The 27562-nt window shown below is 40.7% G+C and overlaps 1 protein-coding gene across 1 annotated transcript in view; it reads left to right on the top strand.

The window, feature by feature from the left end:
* The window catches only part of COL25A1 (collagen type XXV alpha 1 chain), a 586562-nt gene that overhangs the window by 324753 nt on the left and 234247 nt on the right, over positions 1 to 27562 (top strand). Inside the window, exon 3 of the mRNA XM_077476703.1 lies at positions 24500 to 24544. Within this exon, the coding sequence (XP_077332829.1) occupies positions 24500 to 24544 (45 nt within the window). The remainder of the gene's footprint in view (positions 1 to 24499; positions 24545 to 27562) is intronic.

The raw sequence follows: 27562 nt of genomic DNA, 5'->3' as shown, positions 1-27562 counted from the left end.
TACACGTGATCGTAAATTCCGACAACTAATTTTTGTTGGCGGAAAATTTGAGAACCTGCTAGCCAACAAATGTTTGATGGAGCATACACACGGTCGGACTTTCAGCCAACAGGTTCACATCCAACATTTATTGTCGGAAAATTCGATCATGTGTACGGGGCATTAGAGTTGAGTAAGGCTTTATTTATTTTTGGAGATTTATCCACATGGATAGTAAATCTGAGAAAAATAATCTATGGGGCTACAGAGAATAGTAGAAACTGACAAAGGCTCTAACCCTTCTTAATTCTATACAAAACCTAAATGTTTAGGCTGAATATTCACTACAAATACAGTTTTTTAAAGATTGCAGCCTTTACAGAAATATTACATATACATCCTATTATGTGTATGATGGAGAAGTTTTTCTTTGTCATCCTGAGCAATGTTCCTTCCATCTCTGACCTCATCCTCCTTCCTCTTGGCCTATTGAAGTCTTGTGTTCCCCACTATACACGTCAAAAGAGAGCATGACAATTAGATAAATAGGATAAAAAATATTTTTCCAGAGCTGACTGCAGGATATTGAAGTTCATTACTCACACAGGAAAATACAGTGCCATTATTCATTTCCACTTTCAAAAGCTGAAGATAAAGAACGTTTATATATAAATTGCATTTCATTTTTTAGGGCTGATCTGGTATGTACCGCCCTTCCACTTTAAGAGATGGTTAAGAAATGCACACTCACTGCTGTCTTTTATTGTACTATAAGATGATTTATTTGCTGGTCAGTGCTACTGCTTCTGCATAGAAATGTTTGAAAAGAGCCAATTACTGTTTCATATCTTTCAGGATGTGCTCAGGCTGATGTATAAAACAGAGATTACAAGCACTCCTTTGGGGGAAACGCATTTCTTTCCTCTTTTTTTTTTCCCTTTTTCTTTCTTTCCTTTCCTTTTTTTTGCTTAACTCACTAAACATTTTTGTAAAGTCATTTTAGTCTTCAAAAAAATCTGTTTTTCTAATCTGCTTTCAAAACCTATGTTGGAATTATAGTTCTAGGAAATGTGAATATACACATATTTGTTTTGATTCATTGGAACATAAAAATGTCTTTTAAGTATATTTAATTATTACAATCTACATCTTTATGTAACAGGTACTTAAAATAAGAATGCAGCGGGTAAAGAACTAGGAGCCTCCTTGTTCCACAGCAGACATTCCCATAAGTGTACGTGTACATATTCGCCAGCACACCATGGATGGAGAACTTCAGTCCAAAGGTTTCTTTTAATGAAAGAGATCACATCACAGAGATAAGTGCAACGTTTCTGACCCACGCAGGGCCCCTTCATCAGGCATCCTTCACATGCTCCGAAACGTTGCACTTATCTCTGTAATGTGATCTCTTTCATTAAACCTTTGGGTGGAAGTTGTCGATCCATGGTGTGCTGGCGAATATGCACACTTCCTTGATGTTTCCAGGACCCAACTGGTAATCGTTGCAGTACCCACCATTTTATGAGACATATTTGCCAGGAACGTGGGAATATTGACCAGACATTCTCATATATGTGTAACTCATAGGTGCTTAGAGGAAAGTATACAGTATACTAATCATTTTCATAAATATTGTCACGTTACTTCTCTAGTGATGTAGAAGGAATCAGGAGGAACCATTGAGCATAGCAGAGGTCATAGGGAATAGTTGGGTTCCCAGCAGACTTTGGTGGGAGTTTTCGTAGCCATAGAGCAGATTTAGTGGGGCAGGAGTCAGAAGAGGTATTTTCACTCTTCTTTTAAGGTAACTGCTTTCCTGGAGAATTTTAGTATGCCAACAGGGTAGTTTTAACTATTTGAAGCCCAAATCCAGGTTGCATCCACCTCTGTTTTCTGCTCCACTACACCCCCTTCTGTTTTTTTTATTTATTTATTTATTCACTGCATAAATACTTTTTTCCATGGGTCTTTCGATCAGAATGTCAAAGATCTTCTTATTCCTATCCTTCCGATGATCGGGGGTCCTTAATGCTGCAGGAAAACCTACCTTAAGCATTTTCCTTCAGTATTCTCTTGTGAACCCGAGATAGCATGATTATGTACCCCGGGGGGGGGGAATCCTAGTTGCCCTGGACTTACAAGAAGCTAGTTAAAGGATGCTGGGAGTCATTTAGCCCAGAAGAAGACAGTTGCTGCTGCATTGCATAGAGGTAAGTCTAGGGGGACAGCACTAGAGATAGGGTGAATATTGCAGAAAAAGCTGCTTTTTATTACCTAAATGGGATATATACTTGACCTTTCTTTAACCAGACCTCTATTTGTGGGGAAAAAAGGACGTCAATTTTGTTTGGGTACAACGTCGTAGGACCGTGCAATTGGCAGTTAAAACGACGCAGCATTGAATCCCAAAAAAATGTCCCGGTCATTCAGCAGCCAAATCTTCCGGGGCTGAAGCAGTTAATTCTAAACTCGAATTAAGTTCATATGTATTTACACACTTTACACATGTAATATAGTTTTTATGCTTGGAAACAGGAAGATTTCGAGGGTTAAAGTGTCTAACCCACAGGGCTTCTTCTGGATCATGGACTGGTTATGTTGGGCAGTTAGTGCCAAATTACTGGTGGAGTTTTTTCCTACAATATTTTCAAGAATGAATTCAACTCTAATGTTGCATACACACTACCGGTCTTTCTGGCAGACTAGGTCCGACGGTCTTCCCAACGGACTTTTGGCAGAGTTCCGACGGACTTTCTGAACGAACGGACTTGGCCACACACAATCACACCAAAGTCCGATGGATTAGACCGCAATGACGTATGATCAGACTAGAATAAGGAAGTTCATAGCCAGTAGCCAATAGCTGCCCTAGCATCTGTTTTCATCCGTCGAACTAGCATACAGATGAATGGATTTTTCGTCCGGACTCGAGTCCGTCGGAAAAATGTTAAACATGTTCTAAATCTAAAGTTCGTCTGATTTTTCAACAGCAAAGGTCCTATGAAGCCCACACATGGTCGAATTGTCTGACGGATTTGTTCCGTCGGACCTTTGCTGTTGAAAAGTCTGGCCTCATGTACACGACATAACTCTCTTGGTTATAATGTATTCCCAAAGAGATTCAGAGATTAGGTGGAGACGGGAGACAGCTCTTGGCTTCTTCTGCATCAGAGTTTTTAGTGTTCTCACGCTTTGCATGTTCCAGTACCCTTTGTTTGTTGTAACTTCTGCTTTATTCTTCATAATATGAAATAAATTAAACATCCAAAGTGGCTTTATCTCTGCAGGCTTTTTTATTCTTTTTTCTCCTGGGGATCATATTAGTAAGTGCCTTATCGTCTACTTTTTATTTTAGAGTGACTGTGCTACCTGTGGTTGGGTCTATGCAGGAGTAGTGTTGTCAACCTTGTAAATGCATTCCTTACTTGCTCAATGTTTAGCCTGTTTCTTTAGAAAAAGTGCTAAATTACATAGGCTATGCAGTCATCACTGAGCTGCCCACATAACTGCGAAGGTAAGTGCGCTCATTCCTGGGATGTGGGTGCACAACTTTAAAAACACTTACAGGGAGCTGCCGAGCCATGCATTGAGCATGGTTCTGAAGGATTTTGAAGGTGAATATTCACCCTTAAAAAATAAATAAATAAATAAATAACAATGGCATCCTGTTTATTTTATAGCTAGCTAAGTAGATAGCTATTAAAGTTAGCTTAGATTAGAATGTAATCATTCTTTAAGGTAATTTACTTACCTTGCTAAATATAGTCATAGCTTTATTCCCATTACATACTTGGCACTTTCTGCAATGTGTAGACACCTCGGCTCTGTGTACACCTGTTTTTATGTAAATATGTTGTGTATCATTCACCCCCATGTAACACAGAATTTGCTCGAAAACCATGCCAAAAATGCAGAAGGTGGAAAAAAATGTCAACACAATCCCACCCACAGTGCACCTATAACACACAGGTGTGATTAGAGCTTAATTGGCACACATTAAATATGCATAGCGAATTAAAATTACAGCCATTCATCCAACATAAGTTCTATTCCTGTCTGTCTAATCACAGCCAAGCAGTCTGAAAGCTGATGCTATGTTTCTTGTTTGAATGTACGTCATGCACAGTGCCAAGAAACATCTCTCCCACACAAAGCGTGAATAATATCTACTTCTAAAGTTAGTATTGAGATTATCAATTGATAAGTATCCCAGCCTGATGGAAATGTAAAGAAAATATGTCATTGAGTCGTCCAAAGTCTCTTCTTGCAGTTCAGTGCTGCTTTAAAGATATGCTGTTTTATGTACTGTTTACTACTAACTATATATACTGGAAAATGTGTAACTGTTTCTATAGCAATAAAACAATAAAGAAATACAGAGAAAAAATCATGCACAGACTATAGTAACCAATGGGTAGCATACATCACATGCTAATTAATTCCAAATAGCTGAAATGTTATTGATTGCTATGAGTTCTGCCCTCTGCACATCTTTGTTGCCATTTTACTTGTTCACAGAATAACCACTTGAAGACCAAGCCTTTTCTGGCACTTTTTGTTTAAAAGAAAAAAATCAGTAATTCAGCTATAAAATCACTTAGAATCCCCAAACATTTTATATATATATATATATATATATATATATATATATATATATATGTGTGTGTGTGTGTGTGTATGTGTGTGCTTTTAAATGGCCTGCATTCAGGTAACAGCTGAACCGAAGATTATGAGCTACAATCGGATCATCCATGCTGAGTTTACATGCCAAGTTGGCAAAACATCCATCCATATCTTTGGCTGGAGTTTGCGCAATTGCAGATTTACAGAAGGTAGGAGTGCCACAAAATATAAACACTGCTCAACTGCCCTGACAGGTTGGGTATCTAAGGTCTGTCATTTTATGGGCAATATTGTTGAAGGGATAAGGGGATGGTATACAAGCTTTGCGTCAAAAGTTGCTTTTTGTTCTGTTTTCTAGGAGATAATTACCCAGTTTACATAAACTAGGGCTATATAAACTGCTTCCTATATCCGGAACGGTTATATTTCCTAATAAAAAATCATTACCAATTAACCGCTAGCGCTTTACACAACTGTAGAAATGTCCAGTATGTAATATACACCTCAAGCCATTAGCTGGCAGAGTTCTGTCATGAAACCAGTGTTGATGTTCCTTGATTGCCCATTACTGACAAACCCAGTGAGACCTGCCAAGCCAAGTAAACTATGATTTTTTTCTGAAGTGTATTGCTGTAAAAATAAAAATACGATGCCTTCTATAAAATGTCTTGTGTTCATAAGGAAAAAAAAGAAACAGCTCTCATTCTCTGACAAAACAAGGACTATAAATAAAAATATGTGTGTTAGCAAGATGCATCCGGGTGCCATTAAGAATGAATGGCACTGCAGTGCACCATCGTGCAGCACAGCGCACAGATGCCAACAAAACCTAAATATACAGGCTCAAAAAGTTCATATCATGTCTGCAGAAAATGGAGATCTTATTTTTAATGAATTACAAACTGCTTAGGGGCATCAAGTAGTTTTAGTATCTTGTATGTTAATTTAACTTTATCTTTCTAACCTTTGTACAGTAAGGCCCTGTTCACACTAGCAATTATAAGCAGGCATTTGAGGCACATTTTTTTGCTAATCAGACACCTAGTAAAGCACTCTATAAGTGATAAAATGGACAGAGCACAGAGCTGTTCACATTATCAAAACATGAAGGGTTTGGGTTGCGTTGCTGCTCTTCAGAAATGCTGAGTTTGAAAGAGGTTGAAGCATCTCAACTCCTTCCATGCATGTCTATTGTAACGCACTATAAACAAACTCGTATGCATTATTATTATTATTATTGTAATACAGGATTTATATAGCGCCAACAGTTTACGCAGTTTAGCTGTGTTTATGTTTGAAAGACCCTGCATGTCTCCTCTGCTCCACTGAATGTATTACAATGCAGATCACATTCCAATACATCCCTTCCCAGCTATGCTAGCTGAGGACACTGAAAGGGTGACCTGGAAGTGATGTCATAGATATTGCTTTGCGGGGAAGGAGAGCGGACGCGTGTCTGTTGTTCTCTGTTTCTTCCACCCGCCAACACCCAACATGTCGGTCCCGCAGATAGGCCACGGGGAGCCCAGAATACATGACGGTTGTGTGAGTGCAGGGGGGAGGGGTGGTGCCGGTACTACTGGGGTTGTGTAGATGCCTGTTAGTTTTACACACAATTCTGGTGGCTGCAGTCAGCGGATTGTGTTTATATTTAAGAAGGACTAAAGAAATTTTCAGAGAGGATCAATCAGTCAATTATAAATAGCTTTATTAAAGTATATTTGACAAAAACAGAACATGAAAAATTGCCTCCGACATAATACAAAGTTAAAATGACAACGTTGTCAAAACCAGACAAGAAAGCAGCAGATTCTGTGTAAAACCCCCCGCTGTCAGGTCTGTACCACATGGTGCATTGGTTCAGCATCAGCATTTTTAGCTAGTGTAAGCAAAGTCTTATTCAGACCAATATGACCTAACTGACATTTAAAAAAAATTTAAGGTAAGTGACACTTGTTTCTGTCTAGGACAACAGCCATGCAGACCAATTTGATGCAGTGTGCAGTATATGGTCTGAGCACTGACAGGCTGACCCCCCACCCCTTCAACCTCTGCAGCAATGCTGGCAGCACTCATACATCTATTTCCCAAAGATAACCTCTGGATATGGCGCTGAGCGCGTGCACTCAACTTCTTTGGTAAATTATGGCAAGGCATGTTCTGAGTGGATCCTGCTCTTTTAAATTGCTGTATGGTCTTGGTAACCATGCTGCAGCTCAGTTGCAGGGTCTTGGCAATCTTCTTATAGCCTAGGCCATCTTTATGTAGAGCAATAATTCTTTTTTTCAGATCCTCAGAGAGTTCTTTGCCATGAGGGGCCATGTTGAACTTCCAGTGACCAGTATGAAAGAGTGAGAGCGATAATCACCAGATTTAACATACCTGCTCCCCATTCACACCTGAGACCCTGTAACACTAATGAGTCACATGACATCAGGGAGGGAAAATGGTTAATTGGGCCCAATTTGGACATTTTCACTTAGGGGAGATTTTTGTGAGATACTATTTACATTTCTCCTTTGCCGAGATAATCCATCCACCTCACAGGTGTGGCATATCAAGATGCTCATTAGACAGCATGATTATTGCACAGGTGTGCTTTAGGCTGGCCCCAACAAAAGGCCGCTCTAAAATGTGCAGTTTTATCACATAGCACAATGCTACTGATGTTGCAAGTTTTGACTGTGACATGCTGACTGTGGGAATATCCACCAGAGCTGTTGCCCTTGAATTGAATGTTCATTTCTCTACCATGAGATGTCTCCAAAGGCATCAACGAATTTGGCAGTACATCCAACCGGCCTCACAACCGCAGACCATGTGTAACCACACCAGACCAGAACCTCCACATCTAGCATCTTCACCTCTAATGCCGCGTACACACGTAGCAGACTTTCCGACGGACTTAGTCTGGCGGACTTCCCGCCAGACTGTCCATCGGACTTTCCGAATGGGCTACTTGCCCACGCACGGCACTTTTTCAGCGGACTAATACGGCGAAATAAGTCCGCCGTACTATCCGCCCTACTTTTGAAATGAACGGACTCACCCACACGCGCGAAGGAAATTCCGCTCATTTCGAGCGGGTCTCCAGGTAGGCGGGGCCCGCGAAGGTGACGTCGCTGGCCCCGCCGCCTGGTATGCACTTAAAGGGGAACCCCAACGCCGGGAAAAATCGGCGTGGGGGTTCCCCCAGGTCCACATCAGACCCTTGTCCGAGCACGCTACCCGGTCGGCCAGGAAAGGGGGAACGAGCGAGCGCCCCCCCTCCTGAGCCATACCAGGCCGCGTGCCCTCAACATGGGAGGTGCCTTGGGGAAGGGGGGCCACGCGGCCCCCCCACCCCAAAGCACCTTGTCCCCATGTTGATGAGGGATGTCGGGTTCTGCGGGCGGAGGGCTTATCGGAATCCGGGAGCCCCCATTAATATAGGGGGCCCCCGGATACCGGCCCCCCACCCTATGTGAATGAGTATGGGGTACAATGTACCCCTACCCATTCACCTGTAAAATAAAGTACAAAAAAAAAACACAACACACAAGCTAAAATAGTTTATTGCACAGCTCCGGGGGTCTTCCGTCTTCGGGGGTCTTCTCGGCGGACTCCTCCGCTATCTTCTTGTAGCTCTTTTGCTAGCGGAGGAGCCCGGCTTTCTTCCTCACTGCCGGCCTCTTCTTCGAACTTCGGGGGTCTTGTCCCCCTCTTCGGTTCTTCTGCCGGGCCACCGCTCTTTTACAGGCGGTGGCCTGGTCTTCTGTCGTCGCCGCTGCCGCCTTCCGTTCTTCTTCTCCTTCTTCTATTCCTGGAGATGTTGACTCGACTTTCTCTCCAGCCGCAATGCCAGGGACGCGCTGCGCAGCTACTTATATAGGGACAAGGGGCGGGGTCATCGGTTGATGTCACATGGGCTGATGTCACATGGTGACAGTCCCAGCATCCTCCGGGACTGTGGCATCGTAAGGGGGCGAGGTCACCATGTGACATCAACCCATGTGACATCAACCGATGACCCCGCCCCTTGTCCCTATATAAGTAGCCGCACAGCACGTCCCTGGCATTGCGGCCGGAGAGAACGTCGAGTCAACATGTCCAGGAGAAGAAGAAGGAGAAGAAGAATGGAAGGCGGCGGCGGCGACGACAGAAGACCGGGCCACCGCCTGTAAAAGAACTAGAAGAAGGCGCTGTGGCCCGGCAGAAGAACCGAAGAGGGGGACAAGACCCCCGAAGTCGGAAGAAGAGGCCGGCGGCGAGGAAGAAAGCCGGGCTCCTCCGCTAACAAAAGAGCTACAAGAAGATAGTGGAGGAGTCCGGCGAGAAGACCCCCGAAGACGGAAGACCCCCGGAGCTGTGCAATAAACTATTTTATCTTGTGTGTTGTGTTTTTTTTTGTACTTTATTTTACAGGTGAATGGGTAGGGGTACATTGTACCCCATACTCATTCACATAGGGTGGGGGGCCGGTATCCGGGCCCCCTTATTAAAGGGGGCTCCCGGATTCCAATAAGCCCCCCGCCCGCAGACCCCGACAACCAACGGCCACTGTTGTCGTGAAGAGGCCCTTGTCCTCATCAACATGGGGACAAGGTGCTTTTTGGGTGGGGGGCACGCGGCCTGGTACGGCTCAGGAGGGCGGGCGCTCGCTCATCCCCCCCTTTCCTGGCCGGCTGGGTAGCGTGCTCGGACAAGGGTCTGATGTGGACCTGGGGGGAACCGCCACGCCGATTTTTTTCGGCGTTGGGGTTCCCCTTTAAGTCCATACCAGGCGGCGGGGCCAGCGACGTCTCCTTCGCGGGCCCCGCCTACCTGGAGACCCGCTCGAAATGAGCGGACTTTTCTCCAGGCGGGAAAAGTCCGCTCATTTCAAAAGTACGGCAGACTGGCACACACACGGCCGGATTGTCCGCCGAAATGCGAGTCCGGCGGGAAGATTGGAGTGCAAAACTACTTTCTAAGTCCGCCGTACTTTCGGGTCAAAAAAGTATGCCGGAGGCTACACACGGGGGGATTGTCTGGCGGACTTCAGTTTGCCGGACTTTTCCACCCGCTTGTTTGATCGTGTGTACGCGGCATAAGATTGTCTGAGACCAGCCACCCAGACAGCTGCTGCAACAATCGGTTTACATAACCAAAGAATTTCTGAACAAACTGTCAGGAACCATCTCAGGGAAGCTCATCTGCATGCTCGTCGTCCTCGCTGGGGTCTCGACCTGACCGCAGTTCATCGTCATAACCAATGTTGTCTGGCACTTTGGAGAGGTGTTCTCTTCATGGATGAATCTCAGTATTCACTGTACAGGGCAGATGGCTGAGAGCTTATATGGCATTGTGTGGGTGAGCGGTTTGCTAATGTCAATGTTGTGGATCAAGTGGCCCATGGTGGCGGTGGGGTTATGTTATGGGCAGGCGTATGCTATGGACAATGAACACGGGTGCATTTTATTGATGGAATTTTGAATGCACAGAGATACTGTGACGAGATCCCGAGGCCCATTGTTGTGCCATTCATCCACAACCATCACATCATGTTGCAGCATGATAATGCATGGCCCCATGTTGCAAGGATCTGTACACATTTCCTGTAAACTAAAAACATCCCAGTTCTTCCATTGCCAGCATACTCACTGGACATGTCATCCATTGAACATGTTTGGGATGCTCTGGATCGGCTTCTACGACAGTGTGTTCCAGTTTCTGACAATATCCAGCAACTTCGCACAGCCATTGAAGAGGAATGGACCAACATTCCAAAGGCCACAATCAACAACCTGAGCAACTCAATGCGAAGGAGATATGCTGCACTGCGTGAGGCAAATGCCAGTCACACCAGATACTGACTGTTTTTTTGAACCCTCCCAATACAGTAAAACTGCACATTCTAGACTAGCCAGCCTAAGGCACACCTGTGCAATAATCATGCTGTCTAATCAGCATCTTGATATGCCACACATTTGAGGTGGATGGATTATCTTGGCAAAGGAGAAGTGCTCACTAACAAAGATTTAGACAGAATAGTGAACAATTTTTGAGAGAAATAGGCCTTTTGTGTACATAGAAAAAGTCGTAGATCTTTCAGTTCAGCTCATGATAAATAGGGGCAAACACAAAAGTGTTGCGTTTATCATTTTGCTCAATATATATATATATATATATATATATATATATATATATATATATATATATATATATATATATATATATATATACATATATATATATATATATATATATATATATATATATATATATATACATATATATATATATATATATATATATATACATATATATATATATATATATATATATACATATATATATATATATATATATATATATATATATATATATATATATATATATATATATATATAGTGTGTACATGAAAATATGTATTCTGATAAAAAAAAAAAAATTTGAGTTGCTAATGATAGTTGGCACATGAAGGTGAGGTAAAAGAAATGTAGAACCACTGAAGGAGGAATATTAAATGACAATTAATTTGCATTATATCAAGTTTTCTCTTGAAACAGTGGATTGATAGAAAGCACATGAAGTAGGTTTCTCAACAAATATTTGCCATATTTTACTTCAAATCCTGTCAGACTGACATTTGCCATCTGGAAAGAATACTTTACTTTGTAGCGGTTTGAGGCTTGTGCATTTGCCTGATGAAACTGAAATATCTTCAGGAATATAAATTGCCTTTTTTTTAATAGACCTGCCATTTTGCCTTTTGTATTTGGTACCTGAGGGAATATGTTTTTTAGACCTTACGTTGCTTCTATAATATTTTGTAGCAATACTAGAACCTTTGGAGACATGCAGCTGATATGTGAAGTTACAGTGTAAAGTTATTCCCTGGCTGTCCATACCGTAACATACATTCATTTATCTTTATTGAAATGGTTTATCCCCATTGGAACACATTTTTTTCTTAAATAGAAAGGCTTGGATATTAGAGTAGACACCCAAGGAACAAAATATTTCATGCTGAAATGTTAGATTACAGTGCAAGATGCTGAAGTCTGCTTCCTTCCTTTTTTAGCAGCACATTTTGCACAGTACTAGAAGTGACATGATGTACTTATTTTGTTCTCTCCTGCTTGTATATATTCTGAATTTCTGCTCATTAAAATTATTTATTTGTTTAAATTACAAATATCAAATGCCATGCCATTGCATACCTTGTGCTTTATGGGAACATTACAGCTAAAAAAATATTTTTGTCTATGACTTATGACGATAAGATCAGTTTGAATTATACTTTTGCCTTTTTTTGGTTATCTAAGCATATGTTTTTATTCAACCATTGATAGCATAATTACCAATAATGGGTACTTTGTGACTTCAAGGTAGAATTTAGAATTTAGCATATATCCAGGGGGCCTTATATGAGCAATATCCAAGATATCTGCTTTGCCTTACTGCTAATAATTATTTGTGTGATTTCCTTAGCAATTAACAATTTATTGCTTGTTTATAATTTTATTAGGAAACATTTTACTATCATCTTTCCTGTAGTTTCCATTGTTTGTATGGGAAAAAATCTAAAATGACATATATAATTTAGCCTGTCAATAGCATTAACACAGCAGTCTCTCTGTAACATAGTTTTATTACTTTTCGATCCAGCCAGTTAGTCTGTTATTTTTCAACTCACTTTAACAAACCAAGCAATAATAGTGTTGAGACAAACTATGTAATATTGACAGGGGTGCTTACAGTGGTCAGCTTTTATTCATGTAGATAAAACCTTTGTCCCGTGCACCGCTTAGGAAATATTTACTTGATGTCACCGGCACATGCGCTCTGAAGGTCCTGTGTGCTTCAGAGGCCTGTGCTGAGAACATCAGCTCCCGCATGGGAGTAACGTCCTCGCAGCTCATGCAATCAAAAGACCAGAGCCCCCGCCAACCTGGAAGGAAGACCGGATGAAGGTGGAAGCCCTGTCAGTGGTGACTGAGTGCCGCTGGAGGGCTTTGTTTTAAGGTAAGTTTCACATAGTGTGCTAGTATGGAATGGGGTCATTGTCCTGCTGGAAGGTGAACCTCCATCGTAGCCTCAACTCATACACAGAGTGGTACAGGTTTTGCTCAAGAATATCCCTGTATTTAGCACCATCCATCTTCCCCTCAACTCTGAGCAGTTTCCCAGTCCCGACTGCTGAAAAACACAGCATGATGATGCCACCACCATATTTCACTGTGGGGATGGTGTTGTTTGGGTGATGTGATGTGTTGGGTTTGCGCCAGACATAGCGTTTTCTTTGATGACCAAAAGGTTAAATCATCAGACCAGAGCACTTTCCTCCATACATTTTGGGAGTCTCCCACATGCCTTTTCGCAAACTCAAAACGTGCCATTTTGTTTTTTGTTGAAAGTAATGACTTTCTTCTGACGACTCCGCAATAAAGCCCAACTCTACGGAGCGTGTGGCTTATTGTCGTCCTATGTACAGATACTCCAGTCTCTGCTGTGGAACTCTGCAGCTCCTCCAGGGTTACCTTAGGTCTCTGTGCTGCCTCTCTGATTAATGCCCTCTTTGCCCGGTCTGTGAGTTTTGGTGCATGGCCATCTCTTGGCAGGTTTGCTGTTATGCTTGTTCTTTTCATTTGGTTATGATAGATTTGATGGTGCTCCTAGGGATCATCAAAGATTTGGATATTTTTTTAATAACCTAACCCTGGCTTGTACTTGTCAATAACATTGTCCCTTACTTGTTTGGAGAGGTCCTTGGTCTTCATGGCAGTGTTTGGTTAGTGGTGCCTCTTGCTTAGGTGTTGCAGCCTCTGGGGCCTTTCAAAAAGGTGTGTATATGTAATGACAGATCATGTGACACTTAGATTGCACACAGGTGGACATCATTTCAGTACTAATTATGTGACTTCTGAAGGTAATTGGTTACACCAGAGCTTTTTATGGGCTTTATAAAAAAAGGGGGGGGGGGGGGTTGACATACGCACATGCCAATTATCAGTTTTTTATTTCTGAAAAATTGTTTTAGATATATATTTTTCTAATTTTACTTCACCAACTTAGACTATTGTGTTCTGATCCATCACATATAATTCAGGTTAAAAAAAAACATTGAACTAAAGGCTGTAATGTAACAAAATAGGCAAAATGCCAAGGGGGGGGGGGGGTGAATACTTTTGCAAGGAACTGTATTTCCGCTTCATTTTCTAGTGACAGCCATTCTCTGATAATTTCAGACGAGACATACTGTTATTATCACTAAAATAGAAAATCAATGTCTGTATTTTCTCTGTATTAAAATCAGGAGCGACGTTTAACCAACAGTACTTGTCTTAGAATCCCATGGCATTAATATGTCATTGTATGGATGACATATTGACACTGTGCCTTCCAATCTTGGCCCTTTGTCAAACCATGGCAATGTTACAATGAGCTATTGTCAGATGCAGTCTGTTTTAGAAATAGTGCCGTGCCTGGTATTCACAGTTCATCCGTGATGGAAAAATGATGACATCTTGTGAGTGTTTGCAGCTACCGTGGATGTGACATCATATACATGTATGCCGTGAAATAACCTCCGAGAAGAATCATGCATGCTCAGATTTGGAAAAGCAGTTAGTCCTTTTTTTTTGGCACCGTAGCTGCAAGAAACATGACATTTTCAAGAACACAGTTGTATGTGGTCATTACGAAACAGTGTCAACGTTGATGAGAGATATTCTCAATTCAGCTGTCCCTTTGAGGGCTTGCTGCTGCTTTTCTTCGAAAAACGAATCCTTTGATTGCCAGCGACAGACTTCATTAGCCCACACACACAAGTGCAGCATTTTCCTTTTCCCTTCAGTGACATTTTAGGACCTTTGACAGGATTTTTTCAAGTGCGGAGCTATATCTGCACAGTTCTCTCAGATGCAAACAGAAGTAGCCTAATCTTTAGAGCGGTGAATGCCAGAACTCCCCATTCCACCTCCAACAAGGTGCCCCGTTGTTCCTTTCAACACACTGCTTCCTGCAGACTAAATAAAATGAATGTCACAATGAAAGAGGAGTTAGGTTCGGGCCAATGGGGAGATGAAAAGAGTAGCAGCTTGCTTTTATTAAGGTATTTCTCTTTTATATGTTTTTTAGACGCGCAAGATTTTTACAGAATCTTTCCAGGTTTATATTACTGTTTATTTTACTTTTCGCTCGATCTGTTTTCTTTGCATGCCCAGTGATCAAAAGGCAAACTAGTTGGCTATGTGCAGGAAGTTATAACCTAGAACACACTCTCTCATTGTAGAGAAATCTACAATTTAAACATTTACCTTTGTAGGAAAATGTATTGACACATAAAATATTTCTAATGTATGTGTACATTTTTTATTTTTTTTCATAATTATTATGTACCACTGAAAGATCCACTAAACGTCTTTTTGCAGAGGGGGTTAAATCTGATGGTTCTATGCCACCAATTATCTTCCTGTAGGAAAATTTAACATTTCCAACACCCAAGCAGAAGAAAAAAGCAATAAGACCTAAACAAGAACCATGTAAGAAATTAGCAGATATTTACCTAAATCTCTTCAGAAAAATTCTCTTATGTTTCATAATATAAGATTTTGAAAAACCTGAATACAGTCAGTTATGAGATTATTTCAAAGTAAACCTTTAGGCAAAACTTATTTTTTTTCATTTCGGGCAGAGTAAAGGTGGGATATAACACCTGTCAGATTTTTTTCGCTATATGTGTCCCATTGGGGTGATATCCCTTCACTTCCTGTCCAATAGCCAAACAGAAAATTAGAGGAAATCCCTGCAAATGAAGGATTTCCTGATTTTGAACAGGAGGGTCAGCCTTTATTATAATCACATGATGCACTTTCGGTGTTCTGATGAGAAAAGTGCCAGTGTCTGTAGCCATTTAGAAGTCTTTTAACCAGTTACCCTGCGGAAGAGTTACCCCCTTCATGACCAGGCCATTTTTTGGGATACGGCACATTGTCAGGTTAACTGACAATTGCACGGCCATGCAATGCTGTACCTAAATAAAATGTATGTCCTTTTTTTCCCACAAATAGAGCTTTCATTTGGTGGTATTTGATCGCCTCTGTGCTTTTTATTTTTTGTGCTATAAACAAAAAAGACAAACAATTTAAAAAAAAAAAAATGTTATTTTCTGCTTTAAAACGTATCCAATAAAAAAATGAAAAAAATCAAATTTTTCCATAATAAATTTTCCAAAATAAAAAAGGCCTGGAGTACCCCCCAAATCCATATCAGACCCTTTTCCAAGCATGCAGCCTGGCAGGCCAGGAAAAGGGGGAGCAAGAGAACACCCAACGAACCATACCAGGCCACAAGCCCTCAACATGAGGGGGAGCTTTGGGGTAGAGGTTGTGTCTGTTGGTGGGGGCTTATGAGAATCTGGAAGCCCTCTTTAACAAGGGGGGCCCCACATCCTGACTCCCAAATGTGAAATGGTTGGGGTATATTGTACCCCTACTCACTCACACTCCCTTTCCTGGCCTGCCAGGCTAAATGCTTGGATAAGGGTCTGGTATGGATTTTTACAATTTTGGCATGGGGTTCCCTGCAAAATTCACACCAGACTTAAGGGTCTTGTATGGATTTGGGGGGGACTCCACGCCATTTTTAAAATTTTGCCATGGGGTTTCCCTTAAAATGCCTACCAGACCTGAAAGGCCTGGTATGGATGGGGGGAGGGGGGCCCAGAACGGTTTTTCTCCAATTTTATTGACGGCAATTCTTTTGTTTCACTTTCAGTTGTCAGTGGGGTACCCACTGACAGCTGAGGCGACATTGGGGAACCCACTGACAGCTGAGGAGTCATTGGGGAACCCACTGACTGCTGAGGGGTCATTGGGGTGCCCACTAACAGCTGAGGAGTCATTGGGGAACCCACTGACAGCTAAGGAGTAATTGGGGAACCCACTGACAGCTGAGTAGCCATTGGTTGTTAAGGACGCGGTGGCCGGATTTCCTGCCCGCCCCTTAGCAACCAGCTATTGTTAAAGTCTCTGGTGGCTGCCTGCTCTTAAAGCTTGCATCAGAACCATAGCTAAATAACAGCTGAATTGGTAAACAGCTACTCTGGAATTTTGTAGTGAAAATAGACCTGCATTTTGTTGTGTGAACCCAGCCTAATGCAAGACATGTGTTACTGGCCAGATTGTCAGGTGAAAAAAGAAAAGCATATGAAAAGAAAAACAAATGCAGCCACTGCATCTAATGGTTGGTAAGCTGAAATATATGACATTTTTGGTTTTGGGTTCAATACTGCTTTAAAGATAACTTTAACTTTAAAATTTAAAAAATCGATCCTCAGAAATATAAAAGCCCCCTTCCCCCATACACACACATAGGAAAGCTGGGCTAATTAGACACAACCTAATTTTATATATATCACAAAAAAAGAAAAGGTGATTATATTGTGTTTGTGCATTAAAATAATTTTATTTTGCAAAAGCAAAAGGCTTAAACCAATATTTCAATATGGGTCTACTCTTAGGCCTCATGCACACTGTGGGTTTATTTACTAAAGGAAAATCCACTGTGCACTGAAAGTACACTTGGAAGTGCAGTCGCTGTAGATCTGAGGGGGGACATGCAAGGAAAATAAAAAACAGCATTTTCGCTTGTATATGATTGGATGATAAAATCAGCAGAGCTTCCACTCATTTTTGATCTACCCCTTAGATTTAGGGCAACTGCACTTCCAAGTGCACTTGCTGCGCAAAGTTGATTTGCCTTTCGTAAATAACCCCCTGTGTGTTTGTCCAGCTTTCCAGAACACCTTTCTCCGGAGAAAAGCAGCATCAAAAACGCACCTATATCTGAATTTTTGTAAACGCGTTGGGCATTAATTCATTTTATTGGCCAGAATAATAATTTCTTCTAGCCAATGAAATGAAACAATGCTCAAGCACTAAACTTGCCTAGCCTTAACATGTATTTCAATGAGTTTAGGCACATCAAGATTTTTTTCTTCCAACATAACAGAAATTCCCTCTGAGCTAAAAAAATGAGTAAAAATGACTTCTTTAGTAAGGTAGCCCTAATATATCAGCATGTTTTTTTTTGGTTTTAAAATCATACATACATGCATGAATACATACAAGTATCATCAACCACATGTTTTCTTTAGCCAGACCATGGAGAGTGCAGTGTAATTACTAAAAACCCAGACCAGCTATCAACCATGTAATATTTTACAGCAAATGTTTTTTCTGCCTAATGTTTCAATGTTTTCATGCTGTAATTTTCACATTATGTATACCACGGTCCAAAAAAAAACCTTAAGATTTTACGGTCACTTCACTCAATTATACACTCCAAATTATTTGAAGTTGGTGAGGAAAGGGTGACAGAATGCAGGGGTATGGAATTAATTATACTCCGCGACAGCCCACAGATATTAAGAAGGTATTTTAACTGCATGTATATAATCAGTGTAATAGATTTAAAAAAAACCTTTTCAATGGAAGAGTGTTTTCCTTAGGAAATGTGGTGTACTTTTAACCCAGTTTAGAAACCTGGGAAACTTTGATAGTTAATCCTCCTTCCTCCCGTCACACTAATAGAGCACGCTATATTATTAGAGAAAACATTAGATATATACTCCCAGATTAGTATTCATTTTGAAGAAATGTGTTATAAAATCAGAATAAACAATTTTATGAAGGGGTTAGTAAATGACAAGTTTTGCAGTTTTTATTTAGGATTCGCAAGTGTAAAACCTGCAGCTTAATTGCAAGATTCCTGCTAATTTGTCAGTATATGCGAGGTAGAAAATATTGGAGATCCCTGGTGATCCAAGTCAGGGAATAATGTGCATAAAAAAATAAGAGCAAATGGAGTGGAAAGTGTTATTAAGGAAAAATACAATGTTGTACTTTTTTTAGGCAAAAGATGAGAATTAATTTTGGATCTATAACGCTGTAAAAAAGTGTTTATGATGTAACACATGTCACTGCTGCATCAGAATTCATTGCTATCAATGCTGTACTTTCAAATAGAAAAACAGCAGGATTTCTTTTCAAGGATAGCTTGGAAACCCCTGTCATTTTTTTTTTTTTTTACTGCTATCTGAGCTATTGTTGGATAATTTTCCATTTTTTAGCCCAGTCACCATTAAACTTGGCAAAGCTCTAAAGCTGATCATACATTATGCCACATATGCCAAACACAAGGCCCACGGGCCAAATCCGGCTTGCCAGGCCTTGTCATGTGGCTCTCTCTTTTGTAGCCAGAGTGGCCATTGTCCATTGAATTTGACACCCCCTGCATTATATAGTCTGATTGTACAATCTTCTGAAATTCTACAAACAGAAATGTACTGTGATGGCCTGTCTGATTAGCTACAAAATGTATTTTGGCAAATTTAGATCGCACAAAGATACAATCAGATTGTACCATACATGGATTGAAATTCAGCTGGTTCAGCAGGGGCCCACCAAAATTCGATCCATGTTTGAATGAGGCTGGTTGTATCCAACCTGGGTACAACTAGCCTGTTGGATTTTTTACATTCGATTACTGCCGGCAACTATAGCCACTAACAGTAATCATTGTTCTCTGCCCACTGCTGGTAAGGCTCCACGCACCAATGCCTGACCCCCCCCCCCCCCTCACACTGAGAGAACACAATACACAATAGTAGGAGGCATTCTCCCATCAACACTGATTGTTTGTTTTTTTGTTCACCTAATGGAGATATTCCCCACACTTCCTGTCCTGGTCATCAAAGGAAGCGATAGATAGCTATTGTCCATCATTGGGACACAGCCAGAAATAAGAATCAAAAGGTAGAGAAAAGTCAGCACCATTTTCTGAATTCCCATACTAGCAAAAAATACAACATTTTGAGAGTAGACAAGCATAGGCTCTAATAGATGGGGTCTCCCATCTGTCATTGAGAAAAATGGTTTGTGTACTCTCGAAATTTAGGTGCTTTTTTGCTGATTTATGACTTCAATGAGTGGTCATTATGAAACATTGCTGGCTTTTATCTACAGTATCTCACAAAGTATACCCCTCACATTTTTTTAATTATGTTATTATATCTTTTCATGTGACAACTCTGAAGAAATTACACTTTGCTACAATGTAAAGTAGTGAGTGTACAGCTTGTATAACAGTGTAAATTTGCTGTTCCCTCAAAATAACTCAACACAGAGCCATTGCCATGTTTAAAGCGCTGACAACAAAAGTGAGTACGCTCCTAAGTGAAAATTTCCAAATTGGGCCCAAAGTGTCAATATTTTGTGTGGCCACCATTACTTTCCAGCACTGTCTTAACCCTCTTGGGCATGGAGTTCACCAGAGCTTCATAGGTTGCCACTGGAGTCCTTTTCTGCTCCTCCACAACGACATCACGCAGCTGGTGTATGTTAGAGACCTTGCGCTCCTCCACCTTCCGCTTGTGGATGCCCCACAGATACACAATAGGGTTTAGGTCTGGAGACATGCTTGGCCAGTCCATCACCTTTATCTTTAGCTTCTTTAGCAAGGCAGTGGTCATCTTGTAGGCATGTTTGGGGTCATTATCATGTTGGAATACTGCCCTGTGGCCCAGTCTCCAAAGGGAGTAGATCACGCTCTGCTTCAGTATGTACCAGTACATGTTGGCACTCATGGTTCCCTCAATGAACTGAAGCTTCCAGTGTCAGCCCCACTCATGCAGCTCCAGACCATGACACTCCCACCACCATGCTTGACTGCAGGCAAGACACACTTGTCTTTTGTACTCCTCACCTGGTTGCCGCCACACACGCTTGTCACCATCTGAACCAAATACGTTTGTCTTGGTCTCATCAGACCACAGGACATGATTCCAGTAATCCATGTCCTTAGTATGCTTGTCTTCAGCAAAATGTGGGCTTTCTTGTGCATTATCTTTAGAAGAGGCTTCCTTCTGGGATGACAGCCATGCAGACTAATTTGATGCAATGTGCGGCATATGGTCTGAGCACTGACAGGATGACCCCCCCCCACCCTTCAACCTCTGCAACAATGCTGACAGCACTCATACGTTTCCCAAAGACAACCTCTGGATAAGATACTGAGCACGTATACTCAACTTCTGAGGCCTGTTCTGTATAGAACCTGTCCTTTTAAACCGCTGTAGGGTCTTGGCCACCGTGCTGCAGATCAGTTTCAGAGTCTTGGCAATCTTGTTGTAGCCTAGGCCATCTTTATGTAGAGCAACAATTTATTTTTTCAGATTCTCAAATAGTTCTTTTCCATGAGGTGCCATGTTGAACTTCCAGTGACCAGTATAAAAAAGTGAGAGCGATAACACCAAATTTAACACACCTGCTGCCCATTCACACCCAGAGAATTTGTAGCACTAATGTATCACATGACATCGCGGAGGGAAAAGGGCTAATTGCTCTCTTGCTCCCTCGTCACCTCCTCCCATGCTCGCCTCCAGGACTTTAAGGTCACCCCCTACAGTTATTACCTTTTGTTCCACTTGACCCTCCCTTCTAGATTGTAAGCTTTAACGAGCAGGGCCCTCTGATCCCTCCTGTATTGATTTGTACTGTAAGTGTACTGTCTGCCCTCATGTTGTAACGTGCTGCACAAACTGTTGGCACTATAGAAATCCTGTATAATAATAATAATAATAATAATAATAATAATAATTGGGCGCAATTTGGATCTTTTCACTTAGGGGTGTACTCACTTTGGTTGCCAGTGGTTTAGACATTAATGGCTGTGTGTTGAGTTATTTTGAGGGGACAGCAAATTTACACTGATATACAAGCTGTACACTCACTACTTTACATTGTAGCAAAGTGTCATTTCTTCAGTGTTGGACTGAAGCGTTCATATATTTGAATAAATGAACCAATGGAATTGTCTATTGTGTATGCAAAATATATTTTTGCCTACAATGCAAATGCAGTTCATAACTTATTAAGGTAAGTAGAACATATTGCACTTTTTTGAACCGTGTAAGTTAGATTAAGTTAAATGATATTTCTGATTTCTTTATTACTTTTAATAAATAATTGAAAATTATTTGTATATTTTCTTTTTTTTTGTTTTTTTTTTGTTTCACAAAATATTTTCTGATTACAAAAAGCAGCATGCACAGTATATTAATAGTGTTAACACTGGTGTAAGGAAAGGCTGATTCACCAATGGGGTGGTTTGGATAAATCATGGTCAGACTCAGTTGGGAGTTTAGTTAGACTAGTACTTTATTGAGAGTTACATAAATAACAAGAAATATACAGCACAGGAAAAAATCCACTGTGAGTGATAGCTGATGTATAATCTAATTTGATTAAGATTTGCAAACTGAACCTGCTCCCAGGCTACACACACTACATATAAGCAAGTACATATTCTAAAGAAACCATAAAAGTGCTTTAAAACAAGTTCTCTGTAGCTATAGGCACTGTGGAGAAATGTATCTTTAAATTTTGCAACAGGGGCACCGAAATGTTAGTTATTTTCTATTGCACAAGAATGTTGGCAACCTGCCAGGCCTGTAAGGCCGCGTACACACGCGGGGACTGTTCGCTCAACTTTGTCCGCTGAACAGTGTTTCGGCGGACAGTCCGCTCGTGTGTGGGCTTTCAGCGGACAGTTTCAGCGGACAGTCTGACAAACAAAGTTTTTCGGAAATTCCGAAAAACTGTCCGCTGAAACTTGGTTTGAGCGGACAGTCCGCCCGTGTGTAGGCTTGTTCGTCAAACTAAGTCTCGCGCATGCTCAGAAAGAATTTACACGCCGAAGGTTGCATTGCAGTGTATAGGATGCCGTTTTCTAGTCCCGTCGTACGTACCGTTCACGTCATCGCGCACGGTTTCAGCGGACTGTTCGTTCGTCGTGTGTGGGCAAGTCCGTCCATGCTAATTTTGAGCGGACTGTCCGCTGAAACTGTTTGACGGACAAAGTTGAGCGAACAGTCCCCGCGTGTGTACGCGGCCTAATGCAAATACACAACAGGTGCTTCTAAGCTGTTATAAAACTGAATGATACCCATCTTTGGAAACTTTGTTAAGATCCAAGAGTTTATTTTTAAGAATGAATTATTTCACAGTACACGCAGCTATTAAAGTAGAGGTCCGCCCTAAAACTAAAGTCCCTGCATCTACAGACATCAATGATCTGACACTAACCTATCTAGCCCTGTAAAGAAAAAAACATATACATACCTTTAGTGCAGCCATTCCAACCCGATCCCACGTTGAGCTGTTATCTGTGGTTTCACTGCGGAGGCGAGTGCAGAGGACACGACTGACAACAGAAGCCCCATAGTAACTCTATGGGTGATGTCACTCTCCATTCATTTCACAACTGTTGTCGGCTGTGTCCTCTGAAGAGCTTCCGCCGCTGGAGACCGGGTCGGATTGGCTTCAGAAAAGGTATGTATACTAATTTCTTCTTTACAGGGCTAGATAGGTTATTGATAGAATGTACATGTCTGTAGATGCAGGGATTTTAGTTTTAGGGTGGACTTACACTTTATGGTTGGGATTAGTTCATATTAAAGCTTTTTTGCTGCTTATTAGGAACATATTTTATTGTCCATATCTGGGCATGCACATAGATTTACCAGTACATGAGTCAACAACTGATAGCACTCAGGCTAAAGGAGTAAAGGCAGCTAGCTACTAGAGGGGTCAGAACAGTGCATGAGCTAGCGTTAGCTTAGTAGTGAAGGGACAAAAGAGCCCGAGACAGGTTTTCTTACTGGCCCAATAAACTGTTCACCTCAACAGCAGGTACTCAGCTGGCTTAAGAGACTCCTATAAACCTGAGATTTCTGCCCAATTCAGCCAACTCAAGCTTCTGTCATCCCATGACTATGAGTTCCATAGGATTAGCATGTTCACTCTGAAAAATATAAAAAATACTGAAGCAATAACCTAAAGAGATTCAAATGCTAAAGAAATGCATGCTTTCCAGTATCTTGGTCCTTACAAAAGGTTTAACATTTAACATTTTATTTTTATTTCCAAATTGATTGTAATCTTTTTAAACCTACAGCCTTAATTTAAAAAAAAAACTAGTAACCCTGCCATGACGGTCTCTGATAAGGCACTTCTTGTTAGAGGGTGACAATGGTTTGTCCATGTCTACTAATTGTGCTTCTGCACTGTCTTTAATTGCTCCCTTGCCTCATGGACTCTCGATGACGACTACTAGTGGTTATTTCAACACAAATTACACAAACATGGCCCACTGGTGTCACTACCAGGAAACCTACCTGAGGAATTCCATGCTGCCATTGCTGAAGTGCATGTAGACAATGCGACACTGCAAAGAGGCTACAGGAGATCAGGAACACTGAAACTTGAAAACATTTTATTTTAAAAATATCAATTGTTTTTAATTCATAATGCTTTCAGCATTAATAAATATAGGGTTTAAATTTATTTTAAATGACTTTAATGTAGATGTCCTCCATAGTCAACCTTGACACTATTTCATGTACTGCTTTTGATGTTTTGATCTTGCTATTAGTTTTGTAGCCTGTAGGTGTTAATCATTTTCTCTGTGTGTGTTTTTTAAGTCTTCAATCTACATTTCTTTCATAATGAATAACCCAGTAAATAATTGCTTGTCAAGAACTCTAATAGAAAAGTCTTGAAATGACTTTCAGATATAATTTCTTGGGCTCCAGACTCTGCAAATGCTTTGACAGAGAGGTCAAAGGTTCAAGTGCTGACAAGGTCAGAATAGCATGTATATAGATATAATACAGGCATGGCTAATTCTGTAATGCTTATGTCAGGCTTTGAAGCGATTTGAATTCTAGGAATAAAGCGTGGTTGTGTTTTTTGTGTAGAAAGCCAAATAAAGCCCAATGGTGAAAAACCTACATGTGTTTTCCAATTAAATGATTCATTTTTATTTAATTGCCAAAACTAACAACATATTTCTGTTTTGATTTTAGGTCCTCCAGGACAAAGAGGCAAAAGAGGTAGAAGAGGGGAACCTGGTAAGCGCTCTTTCTTTGGTCTTACTCTTAGGCTTTTTTCATGAAAGTAGTTTGTATGCATACACGTAGTATAGTATACTCTCTTGCCCATTGACCCAGTGAATTCTCACGCTTCTAGTAGTTGTTGTCACTTTAACAGAATGGCCTTGTGTGTGGACTTTCTCTCTGGCCTCTTTTGTCTGTCTCAAAACATACAACACATTGTAAAACTTAGGTATATTCGCCAAATGTCTACTGATGTAGAAAACATATTAACACAGATTTCCCAGTACTTACTATTAGTCAGTAGCTGGCATCAAGCAGTATTTTACTGTTATACACTAAAAGAAAAAAAAAAAAAAGCCACAGCGTATACAAAGTAGAGGGAACTATTGTGCATATATAAATAAATATATATATATATATATATATATATATATATATATATATATATATATATATATATATATATATATATATATATATATACTGTGAAAAAGGGAAAGTGTTTGATCATTGTTAGAAGAATATATAGAGATGACTCATCCTTTAGAATTTCCATATTCAAGTGATGCATATGATGCTTGTCTAACATATGAGTCCCATTTACTTTTTGCTTATTGGGTAATATTAAACCTAAAAAGCAAACATTTGATATATTGCAGCTTACCAATTCTTAGATGTGATGGCTGCATTTGTTTTCTTTTTTTAAGCTTTCTTTTTATTTATTTTATTTGGGGATCCAGTCAGTAAATCTGTTGTTTTTCAACAGAACAAGCTGCCCAAATGTAGCAGTTGGACTGTTGAGAGAAACCATTTGCTACTGACAGGGGTGCTTACAATCATGCTTACAATCATCAGATTCTATTTATTCATGTAAAACATTTATCCCAGAAGGAAAAAAAATTGTCTACTGTGACTGGCTATGTAACTGCAGCGTGAGCTGGGGTTTGGCTTCAATTTGTTAGGCCCTTTCACACGAAGCAGAGTCTGTGAGTCTGTGAGCAGATCTGCTGATCAGAGCAGGATGGATGTAACATCTGTGCCCATTCAATTTATGCAGAGATTTACACTGAGCACTATGGCAGCCAGGTGTAAATGGACTGTCCATTTACATCAGGCTACCTCCGTTCCGAGCCACCAAAATAGAAAAGGACCAGGTCGGATCCAGAAGTCTGTTTACATCCGCCTGTTCATGGGGCTCAGTGGACCTTCCAAGTAGGTCAGTTTGAAAAACTGACAGGCTCAAAATGCCTGTGAGAATGGGGCCTTAGTGTATCTAAATCTGCTAGTACATCTAATAATCTCTTCCCCCAGACCTGCTCAAAATGCCTGTGTGAAAGGGACCCTACTGCATCTACATCTGCTAGTACATCTAACACTTCCCTCCCCAGGCTGGCAAAGCTGCTGTCCAAAGGTGCGCCTGTGCTTTTTCATTGTGAGTGGGGCACTCTGAGGCTTCATGTGCACTTGACTGTGATTTACCATGTCCGTGGGAAAATGCAAAACCTTTGCCACGTTTTGCGGTCTCCTGCGGCCAGCAGTCAAAATGTTCCTATCCCGCAGGCGGTTCTTTCACATTCAGGAGAGGCTGTTTGAGGTTGAACCTCCCCTAACTGCATTTGCTCTTAAATTCTGGTAAAAGCCTATGTGTACATGGACACATAGGGGTTGATTTACTAAAGGCAAATCCACTTTGCACTACAAGTGCGCTTGGAAGTGCAGCCGATGTAGCCGATCCGAGGGGAACATGCAAGGAAAATAAAAAAACAGCATTTTAGCTTGCACATGATTGGATGATAAAATCAGCAGAGCTTCCACTCATTTCAGATCTTCCCCTCAGATCTACAGTGACTGCAATTCCAAGTGCACTTGCAGTGCAGAGTGGATTTGCCTTTAGTAAATCAACCCCATAGGCTTTTATGAAAGAAACTCAAAAACTCAAGTTTAGGAGCTGTAGTGTACATGAAGCCTAATACAGGAGGTGCATTACTGGCCAGATCACCAGGTGATAAAAAAAAAATAAAGAAAATGAATGCAGCCACCACATATAAAGATTGGTAAGCTGCAATATATTACATTTTTGTTTTTTGGGTTTATCATCCCTTTAAGGCATTAATAATATTAAAACAGCTTTTAGGGCTCATACACATTGCTGCATTATTTATTGTGTACTGGGATGTGTTACATTAAAGAGAAAGTAAACTCTGATGGGTTTTACTTCCTCTTTTTCCCCTGCAAAGTAAAAGCCTAATGGGCTAGTATGCATCAAGCCCTTTAGAAACATCACGATCGTTCCCTTTCTTCAGTGCGCATGCGCCGATAACGTCAACGCAGGCGTATATGGTAAATATCTCCTAAACCGTACAGGTTTAGGAGATATTTCCAGTACCTACAGGTAAGCCTTAATATAGGCTTACCTGTAGGTAAAAGTGGTTGTACAGGGTTTACAACCACTTTAAGGCAGCGCAAAAATGCACCTGTAATTTATTTGGCAATGCAGCCCCACCACAATGCGTGGCATGTGCAGAGCACATTTCATAAAATCACCAGCTGCTGTCGGTGGTACCATGTGGCAGACACATGGTTTGTCATTCACAAAATAAAAAAAACATACAGTAGCAGAAGAGAATAATGTAGTATGAACATAACCCGTCATTCTCTTTTGAAAGCCAGTGGTGAAGAGATATTTTATATGAATTAAGATTCACTTAGAAATCATGTAAAAACCTGTTTTGCAGAAGGAGAGCAAATTATTGGTACACATTTTGTATTTTTTTTTATTATCCTTCAGTGTAATAATTGAACATTTATTCATTTAATGGTGACTGCTGCAGTCTGCACCTGCAAATTGAAGGGAATAAAATACTCTTATACATATATCTGGTAAATAAGCTGCGCCAATACATTAGACCGTTATAAAAAATAAAATGTGCCCGCCAGCTCTAATAAAACAGATTTTGTGTTAGACGTTAATTTTCTTTCCTGCAAATGAAATATATTTACTGCTGTTTGACTTAACTTTCCAATAAATTCCAA

This window comes from Lithobates pipiens, unplaced genomic scaffold (assembly GCF_037356315.1).
Source record: "Lithobates pipiens isolate NorthernLeopardFrog02 unplaced genomic scaffold, aLitPip1_a1.2 Scaffold_13, whole genome shotgun sequence".
Lineage (NCBI taxonomy): Eukaryota > Metazoa > Chordata > Amphibia > Anura > Ranidae > Lithobates > Lithobates pipiens.
The sequence above is the reverse complement of the archived record's forward strand: the minus strand, read 5'-3'. Positions and strand labels throughout refer to the sequence as shown.